This window comes from Talaromyces atroroseus (assembly GCF_001907595.1).
Source record: "Talaromyces atroroseus strain IBT 11181 chromosome Unknown scaffold_12, whole genome shotgun sequence".
Taxonomy (NCBI): Eukaryota; Fungi; Ascomycota; class Eurotiomycetes; order Eurotiales; family Trichocomaceae; genus Talaromyces; species Talaromyces atroroseus.
The window spans coordinates 1,022,324-1,046,046 of NW_017971444.1; the positions used below are offsets into that span (position 1 = coordinate 1,022,324).

A 23,723-nucleotide genomic window follows, 5' to 3' on the forward strand; every position below is an offset into this window, starting at 1 on the left:
AGGAGCTCTTCACTGTGAGAAACAAAATAAACGTGAGTCAAAAGAAAAAAAAAAAAGGAACTACTTATTGTCATCTGCCACAAGGATAGGATATATCTCACTTGAACTGAAGACCCAAACCTGCAGCATACAGAGCGAAAGTCCCGCTCCGCCGAGCGGGATTGATATCACTGGTATATTCGATAGAAGTCGCATCAGAAGGCGGTGTGTTGTTTTCAGAAGATGTGAACACGCTCGGATCGCCGGCGGCTGTTAACTGCTGGTAGGATGAGGCATTCGTGGAGTTATGTCGCCATTCAGAGCCAGTGTGCTTGTCGATAGCCACTGCCCGAGCATCGGATATTTGCTGGCGGCGGCGTCGTGGGTTATTGGCACTGCTGCTGCTGCTGCTCGTAGGAGTTTGGTTTAGTCCCAGAAGCGTGTCCTTATGAGAGCACTAATGCTTGTTTATTAGATTGGGCAAGCAACGCAGAATCGACTATGAAGACGGGCAGAAAGTAAAGCATGCATACCCTCTTCTTTACCTTTCGACAGGCATCACAAGCCCCCCCTGCCTTCTTGAGCGCCTTAGTACGATCTTTCTCAAAGGATGTCAATTTCCTCCTTTTAGTTTTAGTTCTGGGCGGTATGATAGAATATCTATCTCGCCGAAGATCCCAGTTGAGCATCAATGGTTCTTGAGGAAGTGTAGTATCTTCCCTTGTTGTGCTAGCAGTATAGCCATTTTCGAAGGAATTTGTGGCAGAAAAGTGTCTAGCCGCAGCGACCACTGAAAGCAAAGGCTCCTGTGTACCTTGACTGGATCTTGCTTCCAGCCTCCACTGAGACACCGCTGAGCTGGAACTTGGTGTCGCTAGAGTATCATTATTCCCAGCTCTAAGCACAAGTCCATGTCCAGGTTGTACTTCCTCTGAACAGAAACTGCTTGTGGCAGGATCTTGGTTTCCAAGGCTCTGATATGACTCAGGCATGTCTCCTGATGTTGATAAAGAACTCTCAACGAGCATTTCAATGGACTGGCAGTAAGGATAAGCAACCGGATCCCAAGGTGATGCAGAGTATGTATTTTGCTGCAACCATGGAGAATATGGTGACCAAGCATCGCCGTTTGGGTAGTTTCGCATTGGGGCAGAGTTGGTATTTATATGAGGGGTTTGATGATATAAAGGAATTCTCAAGGCAGTTTCAAGAACACCACTAGCAGGTCTTGAAACGGGGTTTCCAAACCCAGAATAGGAGGTTTGAAGGGAACAAGCACCCATGCTTTGAAGAACATCATTTTGTCCGCGAAATGTCCCCGCGGGAAAATTCATATTTCCATCCCTGGACTGGCTCTCTGTGGTCCCGTGGGAACTCCCTGTATCATCCCCATTATCAATGGCTCTATGGTCCCTCCTATGTCGCATCTTTTGCGGGTATATCAGTGGTAGGTATTGGGAGAAAATTTCTCGCTGGAAGAGTCCGGGCTTAGTCCCAATTGATCGTTTATCTCACATGGGTAAACCAGGAGATTGTCCTCTACAGGATTTGAAAATCAGCATTAAAAACGATGTATGAGGGTTTTCATTGCGGGGTTTGGTACATGGAAAGTACTAAGTGGGAGGAAATGGCATAGGTTCAGAGCTTCCAATAGCAGTTTCTACCTAGGTAGGTGGGCCCTGGTTTTTGTTTTGAGGCGCAGTGACTTTAAGCTCGTATGCGAGGTGCGAGGGCTTGTATTTATCGTCGAGCCAAGGTCGGGCCGGCCCAAGGTAGTGGTGTTGGGACTTTCGCTCTGTAGAGCATGTCAACTGAAGTCGGTCGAAGTTGCAGGCGTCAAGGCGTACCGGTCGTGGCTGTGCGAAGCAGAGCATCTACGCAGGAGGGGGTGTACAACAAATAAATACCCAGGTACGCGTCCGTCTGTACAGTTCGTGCCATGAAGACGTGTCAGGTGAGTTATAATGGTCGCCATCTAGTTTGAATAGAAGCTTGATACGACTTAAGCTCCAATAGATCGATAAGATGGAGGAGGCATCCGTACTGATAGGGTAGTTGACGTGTATGTCGGGGCCAGATCGAGTTAGTCGTGCCGGCAGGTAGGATCTATGTTATTATTGACAGGTCTGTTGTTAAAACCAATTGCTTTTTTTCTCTTTTTAGCTTTTGCCTGATTGCTTTGCTGGGTAGGGGTTCTGCACAACATTCGAGATGAAATTCATCTGCAATTGTTCAAGAACCTAGGTACTATCTACGACGGCGGCTTTTCATCGTGTTTGAACTAGTATGCATATGAATTGCATGAGAGCCCACCTCTTTGATAATGAAGTCTCTGAAGAGAACTACTCATTAGTGACATTCCAATTGGCTGCAGATTGTTGGGACAAAATGAGATGACGTCGCCCAACATTGGTGCCCAAAACAGAGCGCTTGGCGTCCCTGAAGAGCCGCATAATACTATTTCTCCTGGTGGCAAATTTACTTTGTTGCCCGATGGACAAAGAAATTCATAGCTAGATAGTTAATTGAACTGTAAGTTGGCAAGTATCCCGCGGTAACGATCTTTGACTAATTAGATCAAAGCTGCGCGAGCACTTCCCCAGTTGCACAGCGTTGATTAATGGTCTGTAGAAGATTGCCTTTTTACATAACTGGATAATTTCATTGATTCCATCGGACGACCGGACGTGTTTACTCAAACTCGAGGTTCACATACTTCCTAACGCGATAGAGTAATATTTTTGTTAATTACTATGTATCACTGGGTTCGGAAAGCGACATGGCCTCAAACGCGAGCAGTACTTTTAGCAGTTACAGCCGCGGGGTATATTGGACACGGAGGCGATAGCATTTAGATAGTATATAGACAATGCTACTGGGAACTCGTTGCACAGCCTCAATGGAAACCCATTGGAGTCTCTTCTACACAAGACGTATTCTGGTAATACCGTGCCGGGCTGCCATGTGAGCGAGCCATGCTTCAGTCTGTAACCTTTGTCTAGGTAGGACATTCTCAATAGTCTCACAGGAACGTGGTCAGCAAAGCAACACTAGTCGTGTAGAGACAAGGATCAAATATGTAAAGGGTAGAGAATGTAGTAGTCATTTTGCACACACCGCCTATATCAGTGCGTGAGCCTTGTACATTAATCCAATTTACAATGGCTATTGGTCAATGACGACGTCCGAAATCTGAAAGATGCGGTGAGGATTTTACAGGGGTGAGTACTTCGACATTACTAATCCGTGCTTCTTCGCTATTGCGAGAACCGTCGGCGATGGTTCTCTACTTCCTTCATCTCTCTCTATTCGTACTACTTTATATGCATAGAATTATTCGACGAGTCCACAACTACGGAGTAGAGTTATGACTTATTGACATCAGTAACATCCACTGCGGGACTAAAACCTTAATTGGGCTATTAATGGAAGCGGGACGGGCGCGGGAACGAACCGCCGAAAAGATAAAAGACACTTACGGACCCACTTCATTCAACCCACGACTCCTCTTTCTATACTCAGTCTTACCACTGATTCAGTATTTACCCCGTGTACCTAGGTACACATAATCCCCCCCCCGCTCCCCCCCGATGGTAGTAAGGATAAATGAAACCGATCAGTGCAATCTAAATGTATCTCATGGAATCTGGACTACTCCCTCTATGTACGTTCGCATCTCGCACCACTTGCTCTGCCAATAACTGTGCCTGACGCTGTCGCGCGTCTACGCTCTCCATATGGCCATAGCAACCCGCCTGAGTCACTGCAACTCTGGAGATATAAGATGGATCACTGCATCCATCCAAAGTAACGAAACGCTCTAGCGGAGTACTATCCTGCATGTTGGAATGATGCGATTCCTCATGGTGATTCTCACGCTGACGCGGCATGAAGAGTTTTAGGGAGTGCGAGAGTGACACGAAATTCTCTTTCTGTTGTTGCTGCTGTTGGTCTTGTTGCTCTGCGTCATCGCCGTCGTCATACGGCAAGTCAGATCTCTCTGTGTTGCTATGGACGGAGGCACTGGAGGGCCTGGTACCTTTCCCTTGGTGTGATGTTTCTGCACACCCCTCACCAATTTCTAGGTCGTGCCCCTTTTGAATTCCTAGCTGTAAAAAGTATTGGCGTATCTGCTCCTGCTGTACGACTCTGGTAGCGTAGGAGGCGTTGATGTTGGGATTTGGCTATTTATAATCAGAGAGGATGTACTTGCATGGTAAAGAGACATGGATACAAACGGAAGTAAAGGAAATAGAAACAAGATTACATACTTGATTGCATAGAGATTCGTGCAAAGTCAATGTAGTCTCGGTTAAAGGTGGCATTCTTGATGCTAGAATATCACCAAATAGTAAAAAAACCAACACAGAAAGTAGATGGGTGGTTATTCCGACAGTCGCAGATATAGGTATAACACCTAAGTATGAATTATGCGGCTCTGCGGGTGGTGCCAAAGGATCACTTGCAGTATACGCAATAGAAAGCCACGTGAGTCAGAATCAAACAAAAGAATTATGAGGAGAAAGAGAAAAGCATTGGTCTTCTCTCTCTTGGTGTATTTTTTTTCTTCTTCTGTGAGATTTTTGTGTTCAAAATTTGAACAACTGCTGGGACTTGAGGCCTAAATACTTCTCAATCACGCCTAGCAACAGAGATAACTGCACATGGAAGTAAACGTAAAGCTTCAGTATGCAAGTCGACAGTCGCATCCTGCATAATGCATAATGCACCAGGCAATGGTACACAGCTCATATTGTTGTACTTTGAAGCAATTTCAGGTACGCAGAATCTCTTTTTTCGTTCTTACTTGCACTTTGAATTAATGACCCACTTATATCCATGTATTTGGTACGCTCGACTAAGATAATCGGACGGAATTTCATTCCGTTGGTACCTTGACGCTGGACGGACTGAATTTATGCATGCATGCACTGATTGAAGCTGTCCACTCAGCATTTGACTGTAGTAGCGTGAACTGGAGGCCGTGTACGCGTAGACTCTGTGCATGTGAAGCGCATAAACTCGGTGTCCTTGTCGAATCAAAGTTTGGACTAACGGGTCAGTTAATTAGACATTCCAGAATATGCATGCTTCTCGTGTTATGCGTCTTATCAACGTTTCTTTGCTTTTCCAGGTCTAATTTTCTGGGAACTTGGCTACTCTCGCGATAGTGCAAAAAATCACCGAAGAGGGTCTACTAAGAAACCCCCGTTGGAAACTTGAAGTATGCAGGTCTCAACTGCATTCATCTGACTCGGAAACTTTAGCTAAAGTCGTACATAGCGCCGAGAATGCTGAAAAGTTGTGCCAGAATCAGCATGTGTGTACGCAACTACTCCCAATTTTGCGATTTTGCCCATAGTAGCTACATAACAAGGACACACTTCCTCTTTTGCTTAGGGCGCAGGGTTTGTGTGCGTACGACGGATTCTATTGCAGTATTAAGATATTAGTCGAGTTATTCTATACTGAATTAGACTGGCAGAGTGGAGAGATGTATTACTAGTTAGCGTACCATTACCCCGGTGTCGACATATTTTTGCGTCGGCGCAATCACACCCCTGAACTAACTAGCGGAAACCGACATATCTGGTGCAGACTCTTGTTGCATTTCTTTGCTTAGTTTATAAACTGCTGCGCAATGACTCCTAGGATATATTCTAGCAGGGAAGATCTGCAGTGCAAGCCTTCAGCGGCCCACAAGCTGTTTTCCTTCATTCTGTAGGGCTCAGGTAACGATTTGATACTTGCAGATGCAGCTGGCAAACGGACTGGGATCAGACCTCGAACAGAAAAAGCTGGTCAGGATTTAGTAGCGGGTACCGCGCTGAGGAAGAGAATTAAAATATCATGAGTTGGAATTCAGCTTCGTGGTATACCTAATGTATGGCAATCATTCGTTGCGTAGCAGGGCTTTGCCTACAGATACAATAAATATAGCCTGCCGTGTTAATCCTAGGGTTTCTTTTGTATGTATATCGAGCATCTAAACGAATTATGCAGCAAAAAAGTCGGCATAGACAGAAGGAGAGAATAAACGAAAGGAAGAGCAGAAAAGGAAAAAAAAAAGTTAAATATGATATGAAAAAAAAAATAACAAAGAAATTCGACAGACGCACAACGGATGAGCCCAAAGGCTTGGGTCCTAAAAGGCGCGGAGCACGGAATCTTATCCGGCTGGTCAGGCTTTAGCTTTCGAATTCACATATGCATCTGGATGGAGCATGCTTATCCCAGCAGACTGGAACATTGCTGCCAGTATTATCCGTCACGCTGCATGGCATGGTGGAGAACGCACCTCCACTCTTCTCTGTAAACAAATGACCGACCCAAGATTTAGTCGGTGAAGAATCGCTTGATTTTGTATACGCGCTAACCAGACGGTCGGCCAGTTTAGCTGGGGACTCCTAGAGAATTAATGAAGTCAATGTTGTAGCCCTATGCAGCAAGGCTGCCTCACACCTTTGGGTGAATCGATGCTTTAATTGGGTATTACATATTTCGATGCTTTAGACATCGTCGTGTAACAAATCAAATCATGACACGAGGCGTGGTCTTGCATTAAGTACTTGTCACTCGAAGGTATCAAAACTCTACTGACAAAGAAATATTGCATATCAGCTATACCAATTTCGCCTGGGTGGTCATCATCGTCTACTTCGTCTCGCTTGGACCTATCAGATTCAAGGGCTAGAAAGGAAAAGCCGTGCTAGTGTTCTTTTTTAACTCCTTGAAGCAGACAGACATCATACTAATAGAGTTTGTTACATCTCCAAAAACGCCGGTGCAAAGTCGGTTCGGTCGTTGCATGTCGGCGAGCTGGAGGAACGGATGCCGGCATAGATGGCTGATTTGTTGTGTAAACCGGCGTAGCTCTTCGGCCGAATCGATGCACGTCAAGGCCAGAGAAAATATATCCACAGTGGTCTCCGGCAATTATTTCTCTCTCCATGTCTCTCCAATGCCAAGCATCAAGTGCATTAGATGAAGGGTCATTGTCATGTTGTTTCTGCGGGATACCGAAATTCGCCGACGTCTCATTTCTAATTTTCCCAGTCATGGAGACAGGACTCCCAGAGGCGTGATCATTTCCAGAATTATATGAGCATAAACATGAAAACTCTTCAGTTGGGTTCGGAGGCCCTTCCACGGAGCCTGCTCGCAAGTCGACTGGCTGGGGCTTGCAGTTCTCTGAACTGGGTTCTGCCGCGTCAACTAGTTCAGCAAGGAATTCCACGGCCACATCCTCGTCAAAATCTTGAACCGTATCCAAAAGGAGGTCGAGCAACATCTCTTTGTCCTTTGTCAGACTATTTGTAGGTATATCTCCCGCATGTGTTGGAGGAAGTGCATTTGTTTGATCGTAAGCCGAGGTTCTCGTACCGGTAGCGTACATAACAGCACTCTTTTGCCTCGATTCTATATGATTTCTCTTACTGTATAACTCTCCCAAGTCGGCCACTGACAGTATTTGAACATTCGAGGTGACTGGGACGTACTCCTCATATGGGATGTTCAGTTGCTGACAGTTCGCAAGAGATTGAAAGAGCTCTTGCTCGATAACTGTATCCAAATGATATTCGCTTGAGAATTCTTGGGGGCTTTCTTTGGAGTCACGAGACTGTTGCGTCCGCTCCTCAGGGTCTTCTGGACATTGTGCTTCTTTGCCAAGGAACTTCGTTTCTGAGAAATTTAGGTAGAATGCTGTCGATTAGATTAATTGTATTGCAATAAAAGCAAGCTAATGATTACTTAGGCTTACCTTTAGGGTAACTGATCGGTTCCGACGTTTTCCCTTTCTTGAAAATTCCCAAATTCGCATTGGAGGTCAACTTTGCCGCCATTAACCTCTTGTATCTTTGTACTTTCGAGGGAAGTTGACTTACTGTCAAGCGTCCTGACTTGACATTCTTGGCATAGAATTTCTTGTCCACTCGAGTGTTGTTTCGTTTCATCATGGTCATTCTTTTCTGGGAGCGTTTCGTTCTGGGAGACCTTTGTCCCGCCGCAGAAGTTCCCTTGTTGGGTTCATATCGGTCTACATTAGTCCTTCGTCGTGGCCTTGGCTCGTAAGGATTGAACGACTTCGTAACATCGCTAAGCTTGTGGCGAGAATCTGCTTGCAAAACAACTGGGCTGCACGTGGAAATGGATGGATCGCAGAAACGTCTTGCTTTGAATCATCGCTCAATAAATCAGCAACGTGCTCGGTCCAATCCTCAGGCACAACGGCTATAACATACCTTGCGCCATTCCGTAATGCGCATCTTGCACCCTGAAGGACTTGCCGCGAAATCGATCATCTGCCATATAGAATATTTCCAACCAGAAAGCTCGATGAAGACTGTATGTTCAGCAACAGGCTGTGTTACAGCATTCAATCATTCCCTTCAGTGGCATCCAACTGAAAAGACATTTGCCACGAGATCGATCAGACTGCGAAAAGCGACTCGGTGACTAACCAACCAAATGGAGACATCGATGTTGCAAGAAGACACCGGGCCATATACTGCTTCTTTGTACAAATCATGCCACTCAGGGTAATGCGCTGGACCATTCGACTCGCCATGTTGAAGCCAGTCAGCAACGGCGATTGCGTGAGGAAGCCGTAAGAGGAGGAGAAGTGGCCAAGGGAAAGAGCAGGTCACGCAGGATCACGGGATCCAAGGACTCTTTCTCTGCCGTCTCGCCATTGATCCGTTGTACCTCCAACTCCAGAACGACCAACCGTTTTATCACTGGTATGACTGAGATGATAAAAACCAGCCGTCTATAGGTATATTGGGACTGTCTCCTGACCGACTTACCAGAGGTCAGTCACCAACAGCAATCAAGCATTCTTCCACAACGCGATTTCACAGAGTATAGCACAAACGGTGGGAGATCACCATCAACCAGCTCACTAGAGGAACTAACTCGGTGATAGTTTTTTTAACTCCGCGAGGAAGAGATTTGGATGGTAGGCTGTAGCACCAAAACCTTGGTTCTAGCCATCCTTTATCTTCATTGATCATGCAAAAGGCCGAGCTAGCTCGCACGTCCAAGAAGCAAGTTCATCACATCACACGATAAGCACGTTTGATTTGGCCAAACTCTCGTTCACCCCACTGTTTTGCGGAGCTTGTGGCGCATCGAGTGAATCACCTATAATTATGCCGGATGGAACAGCGAGCTTAGTAGTGAGAGCAATCATCCACTAGCTCGGATCGCAGGAGACGATGCAATCGAGAGTAGGACAAGATAGCAAATAAACAGTCTGAAATCACTACCCCTATTGTTTCCTTCGACTCTATCGCCATTATAGCACGATAGCTGACTATGTATTGAGGACAGTTTGTGCCGTCAGGGTGAAATCGGGAGCTATGGCCATTTGATGCACGCCATTCGTCGGTATGCGGAGACCCCCGGGAATAAGAGGTTCCACGCATACAATAACTGGCCCCCCGTACGTACGCCCGTAGGTATAAGATTCGCCGAGCTCGAAGCCGACTGACTCGCCAGACCACCGTCCATTTCTCATTCAGCCTTGTTCCAAACTACTTAATGATAGCGACGCTCACAAACTTTTTGCTAGTTTGGTGGTCAACAGCTGTATGGCAAAAAGAAATCACAATTTGCAGCGCTCGAAGAAACCAGACCTCCAGATAAGACCACGCCGCCAGTTGCCTTGAAAATAACTGCTTTATTATATCTATCAAACAAACAAAAATCTGCAGCCACACCTGGAAATCGAGAATGGTTAGTCTCGATTAATTGGGTCTAAACCGAGTCCCTTCAAAATCCGGACTAATAGGAAGAAGACGCCTGCTTCCCAAATTTTTCGGGCGGACCATCTCGAGGACGGACCACGTTACCTTCTCTCCTAGTGCCTTTGTGAGAGTCGAAGAACCAGCCAGACGTGTGACACACTGGAGCTAGCGTACTATCGGACGCAGTGATCTATGGCATTAGTGCCCACTGCCGGCACTGGTGTTGCCCCGTTGGGGGTTGAAAAAAACGTATAAGCCCTTAGTCCCTAGTATTGTGTATATTATTATGAGTCTTTGTATTATTAACCCATGCTGGCGCCATTTCTGGTAGTTTCGCGGCTCGACTAATTACTATCTTGTCTTCACTCTAGCTCTGCTGCACAGTCCTCCCGCAACCCCTCTCGAGTCAGTGGCTTTTCAAATCCTTCAGAACTTATCTAAAGTAAGTTGTAGGATCAGGCCCTGGAATCTCTTGATTTTCTCCTTTTGGTGGTATTTCCACCAGTCGCAAAAGCACACTGACCGATCCTTGCTTTAAGCCAGTAAAACGGTTGTGATAGCGTAGGTGATCTATCTCTGCAGCCATTCTCAGCCTTGTTCTCTGTGCAAAAGGCCAGGGGGCATTTCTAGGCCACCGCCATTCAACGAGAGGAGAACCCTACATAGCTTCTTCCCTGTGCACATGCCCTGTTCGATGTGATCGTTGCTTATCATAGTTGACCATGGTGCGTTGATTTGCAGCTGCCCTAAAACTCCCATCATCATTCTATTACGAAAACAACTCAAAATGTCCAAACTCTTTATTGGGTAAGTTCGTTCAATTACTTTTCGCATCGAGTTCTGTGCCTGACTATGCGATTTTTGTGCCTAGTGGCCTCGCGTGGCACACCACAGACGAAACTCTACGTCAGGGATTCGAGAAATTCGGGACCATCGAAGAAGCTGTAAGTTTCCAACAAAATACGGCAATGAGCATCTCAGACGACTGGATCACTCACAATGCGGCATCGACAGATTGTTATCAAGGACCGGGATACCAACCGCAGTCGTGGTTTCGGTTTCGTGCGATTTGCAACCGATGCCGAGGCTGATGCTGCCATCGATGGCATGAACAACCAGGAGTAGGTGTTACTCTTTCTACTTGTACCTTTGGCTTTAGCTGAACCGCTTCAAGATTCGACGGCCGCGTCATTCGAGTCGACCGAGCATCGAATAACGCTCCATCGCGAAACGATGGCGGCTTTCATGGTCGTGGTGGATACAATCGCTTTGAAGGGGGTGGTGGTAATCGTGGAGGCTACAGTAAGCCCATTGCAGCTTAGGTTTTGGTTCCAGCATAGACTGACTAGGAATACACCAGACGGAGGTGGCTACGGTGGACAAGGAGGTAAGACGTGCTTGTTCCATCGAAATAACGAGTTTCTAACTTAGAACAGGTTGGGGCAACAATCAAGGGGCACAACAAGGTTCTGCCTAGAACCTGCTCGGATCCGATATCCTAAGGTCTCTTATCGCACGTACACACGCTCTCTCACTCACGGCACATACATGCCAGGACATGAATTATTTTTCTATCGTATGAAACCAAATTGGAAATGACGAATGGATGATGAGAACTGATGAGAAGAAATAAATGTTCGGCGTTATTAATCTTAATAGCCAACAGCCGGGCAATTATTGATTGATTATCTGCTTTCTAATCTGGGATTTGATCGAAGCAAACTTAGACCGCTCATACTTTCTGTGCTTTCTAAGTGTGACCTCTTTGCGCAACTGCTCTTTACCGCTGTTCGTCAATATATGTTACTGTTTTGTTTTTCATCTTTTTCAGTACTGTGCCGTTTGTTCTTTTTAGCCTTGATATCCGCCTCAGGTTGTCTGTTACATATGGATACATACGTGTACGTCTTATGCAAATGATTCAACATACTGTGCGGGTGGGATCTAGTTTAAAATGCTGCTGACACTTTGTACTCTTTCCTTGTCATCTTATTGTTTGATTGATGCTCCCCGCTCCCCAAGTATTATTATACTAGTCCTTTTAATGTTCGAAATATAATATACATCTAGGCATCATTTTTTGATTTGTATATTTCCATATGCATGTAGTAATGACTATGAATCGATACCCCGGAAGTTCCGAACCAGTCGTCAACGAAATACCTATCCTAACTGTTCCAGCCCGGCAACACTTTTCCGAACTTCACGCTCGGCATTCAACTCCTCAGCATTCGCCTGCTCAGTACGGTCATGCTGTCCTTCAATAATCTTAACCCTGCGCACCAAATCCGTCACATGGCCATCAGCAGTCCCCAAGCCTAGCCCCTCAAGACCCTTTTCCAATAGGTACAAATACTCGGGATTCCGACCACTCTGACCTTGACCCTGACTGATCACTGTCGCTACAGCAGCAGGATCCCGCTCTGAAGGGTTACGCAGGAATTGGGGATTGGTCGGCTGACCGATGTAAACCATGCAAGTGATGGGCTTTGGATGAGAGGGAGGCGGGGAGGCGGAAAGGTCGGAATCGATGTGAGGATGTTGGCGATGGTGATGTTGATCAGGTGATGGCACGGCTGAAGTCGGTGTGTCTTCCCTTATTTCGCTGCTGTCGACCGCGGTGATGCTGGTGGTCGTACCCTCCTGTGCAGATACGGTGTAGAACGGTGTGTAGTGCACTGTATAACCATCTATTTCTCTAACGTCTAAATAGTCGTGAACCTCTTCTGCATGGGAAGCGGGGATGTGGTATGCAGCACCCCATATTGTTGATGTAGCAGATGATTCGAGATGATTTTGCTAGAACCCTCGTCAACATAAGAAATATCCATATCTGGATATGCTTTTAAGTAGAATATATTAGTCTGTGCTTACCGGGTCGTCCAATGTTTCCCAAAACGACCTCTCAATAACTGTCACTACTCGACCGGGCTGCTCTGGCGTTCCGCGATGGTCGGTGCTGGCCTTGGTACGTGCGTCAGTTAGGATTCTTATATATGAATCATTTCAGGTTTTGAAGGTGAACAGACCTGCCAGAACCGTCGCACGTATCCACTAATATAACCAGGAACTCGCTTGTCTTTGAAGGGAAATAATGCACTCAATCATTAGCATGCAAAGGCACCCATGCCAAAGACAGTCACGGGAGAACAAACCAAAATGAGGCGGTGGCTTCCATATCAAGCTCCTATTAGGTGTATGTCAGTACTATTGATACATGAGCGACCTTACTGCATCTGAGTAGACGCAATATTGCATAGGAAAGTCACTCACCCATAGCCAAACACCCAGAGGTCGCCATCGGGGAAATGCTGTCTCCATGTTCGCCCGTCACGAGTGGATTGGTCTGTCATTTTTCGTTCTCAGTGATTTTCTTCCTCCTCTCCTCTTCCTTTTTGTGACGGGTGAGATATAGAGTAATGAGGTCCTTGTGAATTCTAAGCATCAAGGTCTATATGGTTTCAAGTCATAGAGTAGATATATAACTTTTGAGGCCGCAAGAGCCACGGAAATGCTTCAAGCTGGCCAGGTATCTGTATACATTTGTTAGCTCAAGTAGCATAGGCAGTGGTTGGTTTGAGATCTCACCGTTAGAACAACAAGGATGCAGATTCGTCTAGACGAAGCAAAATTCTTGCATGCGCTTGTAACTTTTGATTCCGCTACTTTTTTCCCTTCTGTTCTGCTGTTGCGTTGCTTGTGCTGTGTAATCAGATCAATGTCGTGCTAGGCTGTCAAGATCGTCTGACGTTCTGGCCTCAGGCATCTAGGCTCCACTGTAGCGAGCCTGTGTTTGCATCATTTGTCCAGGTCAACCTCTCAGACAACATCCCTCGACGACTTCAAGTTTTGCAAGTTCGAGAGAGTCTACTTAGTTCAGTCTTCCTTTCTATTCTTATTAAATGTATCAGTTATGATTAGGCAATGATGCGTTTTCAGTACAATTATCCGCTTCCAGGTTGAACGGATAGTCACATCTGTTCTCACTATCAAGTCAAGCCCTAATTTCTACAGAACTTGGATCTTGATCAAAATGGCCGGTCTCTTCAGACTATGGCATGAAAAACATAATTTACCAGCAGACCCAAAGCACATCTCCTTCCATGGGAAAGCCGTGCTCATCACCGGCGCCACCTCCGGTTTGGGATTCGAAGCATCAATCAAGTTCGTGCAACAGGGTGTCTCGTCACTAATAATCGGCAGCCGTGACCAGGAACGAGGCAAGAAAGCCAAAGAACGACTAGAGCAACTTACCGGCCGTTCTGTCGTACAAGTCTGGCCACTTGATATGAGCTCTTTCCACAGTGTAGTCGAATTTGCATCCCGAGTTGACCGCAACATGCCAAAGCTGGATGTGGCCATCCTGAATGCCGGCGTTATGCATCGGGAATACACTCTCTCGCAGGACGGATGGGAAGATACGCTGCAGGTGAATACGCTTTCAACGGCGTTGCTAGCGCTGTTGTTGCTGCCCAAACTTGAACAATCTCTACCCGTACCGCGATCATCGACATCAGCTTCAGGAGAGGCATCTACACCCCATCTCGTCATTGTTTCCAGCGGTACGGCCGTGCGCATCGCTGAAAAAGACCTCCCGCCATCAACATCCCGAGCTCCGCTATTGAGCTATTTGAACCAATCCTCACAGACAAACGGACCCTCGGCACGAAAGAGATACGCAATAACAAAGCTACTAATCGAATATGTAGCCCGGCATATCGCAAAGGAGCTCGCCCAGAACACAACCAGTACTGCCACGGCCACGGGTGGCAATCTGAACGTGATAGTAAACACTGTCAAACCGGGGTTATGTGTTTCGTCGCTTGGACGGGAATACACCAACAACAACAGCCGCTGGTATGAAAGGTGGGCGCTTGGGTTGTTCAATAAATTATTTGCGCGGCCAACAGAAGCTGGAAGTAGAGTTCTGGTTGGCGCAAGTGTGCAAGGGTATGAGTCTCATGGTAGGATGTGGAAAGGGGATAGGTATTTGGAGTATGTTATTGCTTAACATCTATTGAGAATGGTATCAAAGAAATTGGCTGGCTGACCGTTATTGAAAACCTTTAGTGAAACTGGTACTCTTTTAAGAGGAGAGGTTGGGAAAAGGCTGCAGGACAAGACTTGGGATGAGATCGTTGATGTACTCAAGGCGCAGATACAGATACATCAATTGAACATTGGACTCAACCTCTAACTCACTGTCTAATCTATGCGTCTGCAACATATATGAACAAACTATCTGGTATGTGTCCCATACTTTTATAATGCAACCATGGTATCTTATTAATAAGTCTAGTGATAATATTAATACATCTTTATTCCTGCAACTGCAGAAATTCTGTAACAAATCCAACGTTAGTCTCATCATATATCAAAATCAAACGCGAAACAGCAGAGCTTACCCGTCAAAAACTCCTCGAAACTAACCGTTATGTATCCATCCCGGTCATCGTCATAGCGTTTGAAAACCTCCGTCATGCGCTTCAAACTGATGCACGCCTGCACAAACAGATCAAAGCTCATCCCCCGCTGCGGCTGCTGGGCGGGATATGGAGTTGTCACCGAAACCGCCCGCCGTCTCCCTTTACTCTCAAACGCCGTAAACAACACGCGAATAAACGTACGACTAAGCCTGTATCCAAACGCGACAAGCGCCTTCTCGAATTCATCAAAGCTTATGCGCCCGCTCCGGTCTTCGTCAAATCGATCAAAAATCTCCCGCCATGCCGCGAGAAAACGCCATAGAGAAACAAATTCGTCGAAACCAATTACGCCATTGCCGTTTCGATCGAACATGCGGACCATTGTTTTTACGGTGTTGGGGTCAAATGCGGAATAGTCGCCGTTCACCAATGCAGATCCGAGCTCTGCTTCTGTGAGAGCTCCTGTCCTGGATACATTGGCTGCGCGAAACAGGGGCAGTAGTTGGTGAGGGTCGTCGGACGTGGGCCCAGCAAGGGGAGGGCCGTTGGCGGCAGGCGATGATGGGGGTAGAGGGTGTTGCGGAGGACGCCCTAGTACGTTCGGATTGGGACGAGGACCGTGTCCATAGTTTGGAGGGGGAGGAGAATGGAAGCGCGACGCATGGTCGTCTGCTAAAGGGCGAAGATTCGTTGGTGCGCCGGCATTGGGTGGTCGGCTGCCATAGCTATGCGACGCGGGATGCGGCAATGTTCCGGTAGGCGGGGTTTTGCGAGAAGGGATGCCAGTAGCGGGCGCAGATGATTTGGGCGGAGGAGGTGGTCTTTGTTCGTGATTATGATGATGATGATGGGTGTGTTGTTGAGCTTGGGGTGAAGGTCTATGTGCGTTGGCTAACAACTCCGCAGCCTATATATGCGCAAATCGAGTCAGCTGGATGGCGGCATTAGAAGCGATCGAAGATCCACCTGGTCGCACCTTGTCAGGTTCTATGTGTCTAGAATATGGCCATATTAGAATTAGTATTATCAAATTCTGGTTTTTCCTGCTCAAGGTTGGAACTCGTACGCTGGCAGTGCATCGGGATTGAATTTCTGACTGTAGGCCATTACGAACGGCCGGCGTCAGCTTGGAGTGTGTTCTTCGCGCGGGATGGGAAGCGTCAGGATCGAAAGTATTGAGCGATGTGAGGAGGAATGCAAGCCCAGGTCGGGGCAGCGTGTATTTGACTATGGGGTTTGCTTCGCTTATTCCATGTGTAGTATTTGGCAGCCTGGTCTTTAGCCTCACTGATTCATGCGCCGAGACTAAAGGATTTGAATGGGGTCGAAAAGATGGATCGGTCGAGAAGTCGCCGCGCTGAATGGCAGAGCAGGATGGTTGTGAGGTTGTGAATTGTTGCTGAGTGACGCGCAAAGAACTTTGGAGTTTTGGAGGCCCCACTGGCTGCGGGGCTGATGATGGCAATGCGTCTAAATTTAACCCAACCAATCACACAGCCTCATCTATGATTACTTAGTATTTACGTAGTTATGTACGACGTGACTAGCTAACTATGTTAACTAGCCAAATCGAAATGTTGTTCTTCCTGACAGAGATATACAGCCTAGCATCTACAGCTCGCTGCAGCGGATCAAGAGTTCCTTCAATGTTTTTTGCCATCGACATCGATGCGGGTTCTGCGGGTCACTGCCATTTGACTTTCAGGCATACACAGCCTCGAGTAATCGGAGTACGAAGGTGAACGTGATCTTGCAGAGAACTCTACAATTTTCTGAATATAATCACGGCTTCTTCCGCAGTGAAGACTCTTCGGTCATTCGGTCGTTGCGAAAGTGAACATTGCGGCTCTCAACTTCATTGTAGCATGATGCAAAGTATCTGCCTGACCCTCAAGGCATCAATGCATCAAGATAGATAGCTTGCCAGGATAAGTTAAGCCCTCGGAACATTCCGTGATGAGTCACTGCAAGGCTAAGTGGAGAGAGCCTGAGGTACGAACAGCACGTGAGCACCTCTGAGTGGTCGGACTTAAGAACCCACACAAAGTTTTCAAGGATCTACACGGGGTAATGCAGTAGTAATTTCGCGGTATTAAGGCCCAATTGTTAGGCGATGCTATGTAATGTCAAGTAATTTTCCGTAACCTGGATTCGCAAATTTCATATCAAACGCTCATCGTGCTTCACGTACATCACTCGCAGGGTATAAAATCAAATACATCACATCTGGCGTGGAGCTCTCGACTGGCGGTGATTAGGGCTCTCGCCGAATCAACGCTATCCATCTACATTAGTTCGACTTTTGGTGATCCCTGTCAAACGCAGAGGTAAGTAGTAACGAACTCACAAAATCCGAGGAGGATTACGCCCTAACTCCGAGGTCCAGAGGCTCTGCTTACGCGAGAAACGTACATGCTAATTAACTAGTTAACTACTCCGTGCAAAATAAATGGACGGAATGCGCCTACTACTCCGTATTTTCTATTTAGTGTGAGAACCCTGGTCTCTATTTGTACGGAGCATGCCCCGTGGGCAGAACGGCAGTCCTCTGTATTTCCCTTAACGCCGAACTAGTCTGGAACGCTACCTAAAAAATTTATAATCCACCGCAGCGTCATCCCCTTTCAATTCTAATCGACTGAAAATTTGCGATTCCTGCATTTCTTACTTCTCCCGGTCGAACATTCACAGGGAGTAGTAGTATACCCCGTGTGTGGGAGAATAAAAAAATGGCGGAAAAGATCGACTCCGACGCTGACTACGTCCGAGGGGAACAAACTTCGGAAACGACGATAGAAGCTCACGCTGAGAGCTCCCTGGAAGAGAAGCATCTCGGAGAGGAAGAAATGCCGCAGCGCGTCTCAGTAGACGATAACGATGAAGAGATTGAAGAAAATGCCAATTCGCCACCCAAAGAGAACGCTGTCACGCAGACGGTGTCTTCTCAGTCCCAAAAAATGACGAAAAGCAAGACTGTCATTGTCATGGGCGCATTATGTGTATGTATCGACAACGGCGTTCAGGGTACTTATCTAGTCAAACTAATCTTGCGTGAATAGCTTTCGGTATTTTTGGCTGCCCTCGATATGGTATTGTCCCAACCAGCCCTGCAATTTCCCAGTTGGGCATAGATGCTAACAAGAACCTAACTAAACAGACCATCGTTTCAACGGCACTTCCAGTCATGGCAACGCACTTTCACGCCACTCAGAGCGGTTACTCCTGGATGGCATCTTCGTACATGTTAGCGAATGCTTCTTGCACCCCTTTCTGGGGCAAGCTGAGCGATATCTTTGGTCGAAAGCCAATCATCTTAATGTCAAATGTTCTCTTCTTGGTAGGCAGCCTGATCTGCGCCTTGTCCTACAGTATCGCTATGAACATTGCCGGCCGAGCCATACAGGGTGCAGCCGGTGGTGGTCTCATCGTGTTGGCAAACATTACTGTGTCCGACTTGTTTAGTGTCAGGTATGGTTATCCCGTTCGAGAGACATCACCGATTCCCAGACTAATGTGGAATACAGAGAACGACCTATGTATTACGGCCTTTTCGGTGTCACTTGGGCCATTGCAGGTGCTCTAGGTCCGATTATAGGCGGCGCTTTCACGACTGATGTCACCTGGCGGTGGTGCTTCTATCTCAACTGTACGCCTTTCCCCTCTTAAGCGAAATAATCAGTCGAACTAACTTAAAGAAAAATTCTTTTAGTGCCCGTTGGAGGTCTCTCTCTTACTATCCTGACCTTTTTCCTCTCAATACACACCCCAAGGACTCGCATTTTGGATGGTCTAGCGGCTATCGACTGGCTAGGCGTCTTAACTTGCATCGGTGCCACTTTAATGTTCCTTTTCGGACTCGAATTCGGCGGTGTCAACTACCCCTGGGCCTCAGCAACCGTTATTTGTCTCATTGTCTTTGGTATCGTGACCTATGGTGTCTTTTATTTGATTGAGTGGAAGGTTGCCAAGTACCCGACCATACCCATGCGGCTCTTCAAGACTCGCCAAAACATAGTGGTATTCGCCGTATGCTTCTGCCACTCTTGCGTATTCATTTCCGGTTCCTATTACATGCCGCTCTACTTCCAATCCATCCTTTTGGCATCTCCGATCCTCTCCGGTGTCTATACATTGCCCCAGGTTCTCTCGCTCTCGGTTGTCTCTGCGGGCACTGGATTTTTCATCAGAAAAGTTGGCCGTTACAGAGAGGCCATTTGGATCGGTCTAGCCTTTATGACTCTCGGTTATGGACTTTTCATTGACCTAAAACCATATAAAAGCTGGCCACGAATCATCATCTACCAACTCATTGCTGGAGCCGGTGTTGGCCCCAATTTCCAATCGCCCCTAGTCGCTCTCCAAGCCAACGTGCACCCGTCTGACATGGCAACGGCCACTGCCACCTTTGGATTCATACGCCAGATTGCCGCCGCAATTGCCATGGTCATCGGCGGAGTGATCTACCAAAACGTCTTCGCGCAACAAAAGCCTCACCTTGAAGCAATCCTTGGAACTAGCCTTACCAGCCAACTTCCCGACTCAATGGCCGGCGGCGACACATCCCTGCTCAAATCCTTGCCTACAGACCAAAGGGACGCTGTCCAGTCAGCGATGACATTTGCGCTAAGTCGTGCGTGGATTTTCTATACTGCCATGGGCGGAGTGGGCTTGGTGCTCGGTTTCTTCATCAAACATATCGAACTGAACAAGTCTCATGCTATCGCCAAAACTGGGCTCGAAGCACAGGAGAAAGCCAGAAAGGAGAGAATTGCTGCTGAGAAGGCTGCTAAGGAGGCGTCCTCCAAAGCAGAAGCTTGATTTCTCTGCTTCTCACTTGATGCTATTTATACCAACGATAACGATTATTGTTTATACACCGCAAGGAATATCTGCGAAAGGGAACGTCGAACGTCGAAAAGTAATTGAATATACATTATAATATTGGAAACACACTAACGGAGTCTGGACTGGGTTATACTTCGTTTCAGTTTGTTGAGCATATATTTGTATAGTGCTCTTCTGCATGCACATATCCACCCCCTTGGTATGTATTTTTGCATATGTATTTTGGCATATATATTCGGAGCTTTGGTTTCGGTTTTTGTTATTGTTTTAGATTACTATATAATAGATCTTATACTAGGAAAAAGTGAAAAGCGCATGTAGAATATTCTACTTCAATGAAGGACCTGTTTCAATTTTACTATATAACAGAGCTGGGTATATTCTATATCTATTTTTACATATCTAGACAGACACCGCCAAACGCCTCCAATGGCCCTCTAATATCTACCACGCAACAAAACTACCTTGATACCACAGACCGAATCCCATTCGCAAACAGCGCTCTCGCATAAACATAATGAAACCACTTGGTATATTCTGCCCCCGACGGCTGATTTTTCTGCGGGTTGCATATTATTCCTTGAAATTCCAGCTGAATTTGCGGCTCTGCCTCTGCACCCGTCCTTAACCTGGTAATCTGGAATCGATGGCAGCCGCCAAATATGTACTGGTCTGAGCCAAATCCGTAGTCTACATAACTTGCAGCCCCATCTTTTGATGGATTAGCAGCTATGTGTTTGTCAAGTAGTTGAAAGGATCCGAAGAGATTGCTACCAGTAGGGAGCAGATACGCGTTAGGCAGCGCGGATTTATCCCAGATTGTTATAGCGTCTGAAGGGGTTTGAAATCCTGTGATCGTCAGCCTGGAACATTTCCCCCTCTACATACGTACTGTATTTTTAACAGACGGAAAGAAGAGCATTTACCAGTATACCTCACGGGCAACACATTATACCCTCCCCAGCGCAGAACAAACCTTTCAAAGCCAAAGACAAACCCGCCAAAAATGCCCTGGGTGAATAACGCCAACACATTCTCATCACTCAGCCCCTCAACTATAGACGCTGGAAAGACCTGCGTCACCTGGTCCGTGCTGACAACATGGTGGCGGGGATTGACGAAGTTAATGGAAGCAGATTTGAGGAATTCAGGACGCACGGGTATCACGCAGCGGGATTGTCGTAGGGAGTGGAGGAAGGGAGATCGCGAGATGATTTCTCTGAAAGAGGCCATGTATCACTGCTGTTTGTCTGCGGACTAGAGTTGTGAGATTTTATTAGAGAGGGAAATGATTGGATTATTTAACTATGCATTGTGACTCACGACTCTGTATTGCGGGCCGGAACGGGCCGCAGAAGCTTTCTAGAACGAACCCTAACGTATTTCCCGAGTAAACCCGACACCCCACCAAAAATTCCACTCGATTTTCAAATCATCATTTTCATACGAACTTTACAACATTAAAAATGCCTAAAAAACATGCAAAAATAGATTCTAGCTATGAGGGAAGGCTTCTTCTTGCTATTGATGCGTTAAAAAATAAATAAATTGATAGTTTGCGCGAAGCTGCACGTCTTTTTGACGTCAGTAAGTCAATGTTATTGGAACAACAGTAGGACTTAATTAAACACTAAAAAGCTGGTATAAAATGTAGAAAATTAACCCCTACTAAGGAGGCCTTGCTCTAGGATTGGATATTCTTTTTAGAATGCTAGGGATGTCCCTCTAGGCCTAATATGCTCTATGATATAGTAAATCTTTTGCTTGCTGCAAGAGATTCTACTCTTTCTTCGAGCAACTAGAATAGTTGAAGGTTAAATATGGTATTGTTGACAATAATATTTACAACTTTGATGAGATGGGTTTTGCTATAGGGATAGTGGCTATAGTAAAAGTTATATACAGTTATAATTATTTAGGAAAATCTAGTCTTATTAATCTAGAAACCGTGAATAGGTTACTGTCATTAAATATGTTGGAAGTAAAGATAACGTGGTGCCCTTGTTGATTATTTTCAAATTGACTCACTATTAAGCTGAGTGGTATATTATGCCTTAGCTGCTATCTAATTGGTTAATTACCTATTCTTGAAAAGGCTGGACGTCAGATGAAATTATTTTATAGTGATTAGAAAAGATAGCCTCTTACTCTTAGTATATATCATCTTTTAATCTTAGATAGCCATAGTAGCTATTTAATATTAAAGTTTGATTAAGCATGTAATAAATATAATATTATTCTATGCTATCTATTATTGCATTCTTTATATCTTCTTTAGTCTTTAGATATAGGCGTTTTCTTGGTATTGAAGTGTGTGACGATGCAATGCCAAATCTATTTGGTCGCTAAACACGAAGAGACTAAACTGGAGAGAAGAAGAAGAGGAAAGAACAACTACCGGCCCTGTAAGGCGGAATCCTGGATGGAGTTGGGAATAGCTTCAAAGTACAGCGGGCACGTGACCTCGCCCGGCTTCCCGCTGCTAATTGGACTAGCGGCTTGGCACATACCGTCTTATAACTGTGGATGGCCTCAGGCCTTCATAAAGCAGTAATTAGCTGCTGAGCATACATATATATATGTTATATATATTTAAATCTATTCCTAGGCTAAAGCTAAATCCTAGCTACATTCTTATAATCCCTGTTATAGTCTAATCACTTATTCTGTAAGAGCCCAGCAATTATTGTCTGGAATGGCTTTGAAATATATCTCTTTATATATCTAAGAATAAGCTTTTAAGAAATTGTTATCTTTGGTTAAATATTTTTTAAATATTAAAGAGATCCTAATAGAGGAAGAAGAAGTGAGAGTTATAAAGATAAAGTTAGGTAATAAAGGAGAAGGCAAGATTAATATATTTTTAATAATGGCTGACTGTCGGAAACTTCGGTTTGATTACCGTCGAGTATAGCTAGGATAGCTATTAACGGGCGAAGTTAATAGGCTTCTAAGGTTGAAAGGTCTCAGTAGATGAAAGAAATAAGAATAAGATTATGAATATCCTAATTAATAGAAGATTATATACTTAAGTTATTATAATTAATTTAAGATAATAGAAGAAAATTAAATATATAATAAATGAGTGTCCTTATATAGCTTTTTTTTATCATTCTTTCTATATCTAGGATCTAATGGCTATGAGTAGGCCTTTATATCTTTGGTAGTTCTAGTATATTTCCTGTCATACTGTTGTCCTAATAGGTATGATAGTAACCCTATCTTATTTGATCCTAATATCTGTAGTATAATATATATTCTATTTTATTATTATTACTTATTAATTGGTTATAATATTTTAATTCTCTGATAATCCTCTTCTTTAAAGGCTGGTATCTTAATAGCTCAATAAATAGCCTGTATTCTTTAAAGTGTAGATAACTAATCTTAACTTTCTAAATATTCTAAATGTATAATCTTATAGTTTTATACTAACTATATCTTTAAAGTAAAATAAAACTATTAAAAATTGTAATCTTACTAATAAAATTAAAAGATTTAAAGTCATCCTTCTTTTTTTTTATAATTATTATTATTAATTAAATTATGTCTGTATAAAGGCTGAAGGTTTTTTTTATTATAGTAATTATATTTGTGTGGGCAACTATAAGTATATTAAAATAGTAAATTTTAAGTCTTTATAAAAGTGTTTAATCGTAGCCTAAGATAAAATTAAAATAGATAAAAAGAAAGCTTAATAAGAGATTATAGCCCTTATAATTTA

The 23,723-nt window shown here is 45.1% G+C and overlaps 8 protein-coding genes across 8 annotated transcripts, besides 6 other annotated features; 3 read left to right on the forward strand and 5 right to left on the reverse strand.

The window, feature by feature from the left end:
- Positions 1-97: 97 nt before the first annotated feature.
- UA08_08038 (hypothetical protein) lies at positions 98-971 on the reverse strand (the record flags this gene model as incomplete). Its single annotated transcript, XM_020262955.1, has 2 exons — positions 98-436; positions 513-971. 2 exons carry the CDS (start codon positions 969-971, stop codon positions 98-100), a joined length of 798 nt encoding a protein of 265 aa, XP_020116845.1.
- A 2,634-nt stretch (positions 972-3,605) lies between these two features.
- Positions 3,606-4,304, reverse strand: UA08_08039 (hypothetical protein; the record flags this gene model as incomplete). Its single annotated transcript, XM_020262956.1, has 2 exons — positions 3,606-4,163; positions 4,251-4,304. 2 exons carry the CDS (start codon positions 4,302-4,304, stop codon positions 3,606-3,608), a joined length of 612 nt encoding a protein of 203 aa, XP_020117012.1.
- Positions 4,305-6,730: 2,426 nt separating this feature from the next.
- On the reverse strand, positions 6,731-8,548 carry UA08_08040 (hypothetical protein; the record flags this gene model as incomplete). Its single annotated transcript, XM_020262957.1, has 4 exons — positions 6,731-7,662; positions 7,742-8,152; positions 8,223-8,323; positions 8,442-8,548. 4 exons carry the CDS (start codon positions 8,546-8,548, stop codon positions 6,731-6,733), a joined length of 1,551 nt encoding a protein of 516 aa, XP_020117011.1.
- Positions 8,549-10,515: 1,967 nt separating this feature from the next.
- UA08_08041 (hypothetical protein) lies at positions 10,516-11,205 on the forward strand (the record flags this gene model as incomplete). The annotated part of the gene is made up of 6 exons (XM_020262958.1): positions 10,516-10,535; positions 10,600-10,672; positions 10,743-10,849; positions 10,903-11,030; positions 11,089-11,115; positions 11,165-11,205. 6 exons carry the CDS (start codon positions 10,516-10,518, stop codon positions 11,203-11,205), a joined length of 396 nt encoding a protein of 131 aa, XP_020117014.1.
- Positions 11,206-11,891: 686 nt separating this feature from the next.
- On the reverse strand, positions 11,892-13,081 carry UA08_08042 (hypothetical protein; the record flags this gene model as incomplete). Its single annotated transcript, XM_020262959.1, has 5 exons — positions 11,892-12,527; positions 12,603-12,692; positions 12,758-12,807; positions 12,884-12,915; positions 13,002-13,081. 5 exons carry the CDS (start codon positions 13,079-13,081, stop codon positions 11,892-11,894), a joined length of 888 nt encoding a protein of 295 aa, XP_020117013.1.
- Positions 13,082-13,761: 680 nt separating this feature from the next.
- On the forward strand, positions 13,762-14,739 carry UA08_08043 (hypothetical protein; the record flags this gene model as incomplete). Its single annotated transcript, XM_020262960.1, has 1 exon — positions 13,762-14,739. The coding sequence occupies one exon, from the start codon at positions 13,762-13,764 to the stop codon at positions 14,737-14,739; it is 978 nt and encodes a 325-aa protein (XP_020117016.1).
- A 307-nt stretch (positions 14,740-15,046) lies between these two features.
- Positions 15,047-16,261, reverse strand: UA08_08044 (hypothetical protein; the record flags this gene model as incomplete). Its single annotated transcript, XM_020262961.1, has 4 exons — positions 15,047-15,069; positions 15,134-16,061; positions 16,131-16,149; positions 16,221-16,261. The coding sequence occupies 4 exons, from the start codon at positions 16,259-16,261 to the stop codon at positions 15,047-15,049; spliced, it is 1,011 nt and encodes a 336-aa protein (XP_020117015.1).
- Positions 16,262-17,883: 1,622 nt separating this feature from the next.
- Positions 17,884-19,972, forward strand: UA08_08045 (hypothetical protein; the record flags this gene model as incomplete). Its single annotated transcript, XM_020262962.1, has 5 exons — positions 17,884-18,153; positions 18,214-18,243; positions 18,312-18,622; positions 18,679-18,800; positions 18,864-19,972. 5 exons carry the CDS (start codon positions 17,884-17,886, stop codon positions 19,970-19,972), a joined length of 1,842 nt encoding a protein of 613 aa, XP_020117017.1.
- A 1,529-nt stretch (positions 19,973-21,501) lies between these two features.
- Positions 21,502-21,584: a repeat region (Identified by RepeatMasker using a combination of RepBase library and repeat library created with RepeatScout).
- A 194-nt stretch (positions 21,585-21,778) lies between these two features.
- Positions 21,779-22,189: a repeat region (Identified by RepeatMasker using a combination of RepBase library and repeat library created with RepeatScout).
- Positions 21,835-22,299: a repeat region (Identified by RepeatMasker using a combination of RepBase library and repeat library created with RepeatScout).
- A 13-nt stretch (positions 22,300-22,312) lies between these two features.
- Positions 22,313-22,403: a repeat region (Identified by RepeatMasker using a combination of RepBase library and repeat library created with RepeatScout).
- Positions 22,404-22,877: a repeat region (Identified by RepeatMasker using a combination of RepBase library and repeat library created with RepeatScout).
- Positions 22,878-23,723: part of a repeat region (Identified by RepeatMasker using a combination of RepBase library and repeat library created with RepeatScout) that runs on past the window's edge.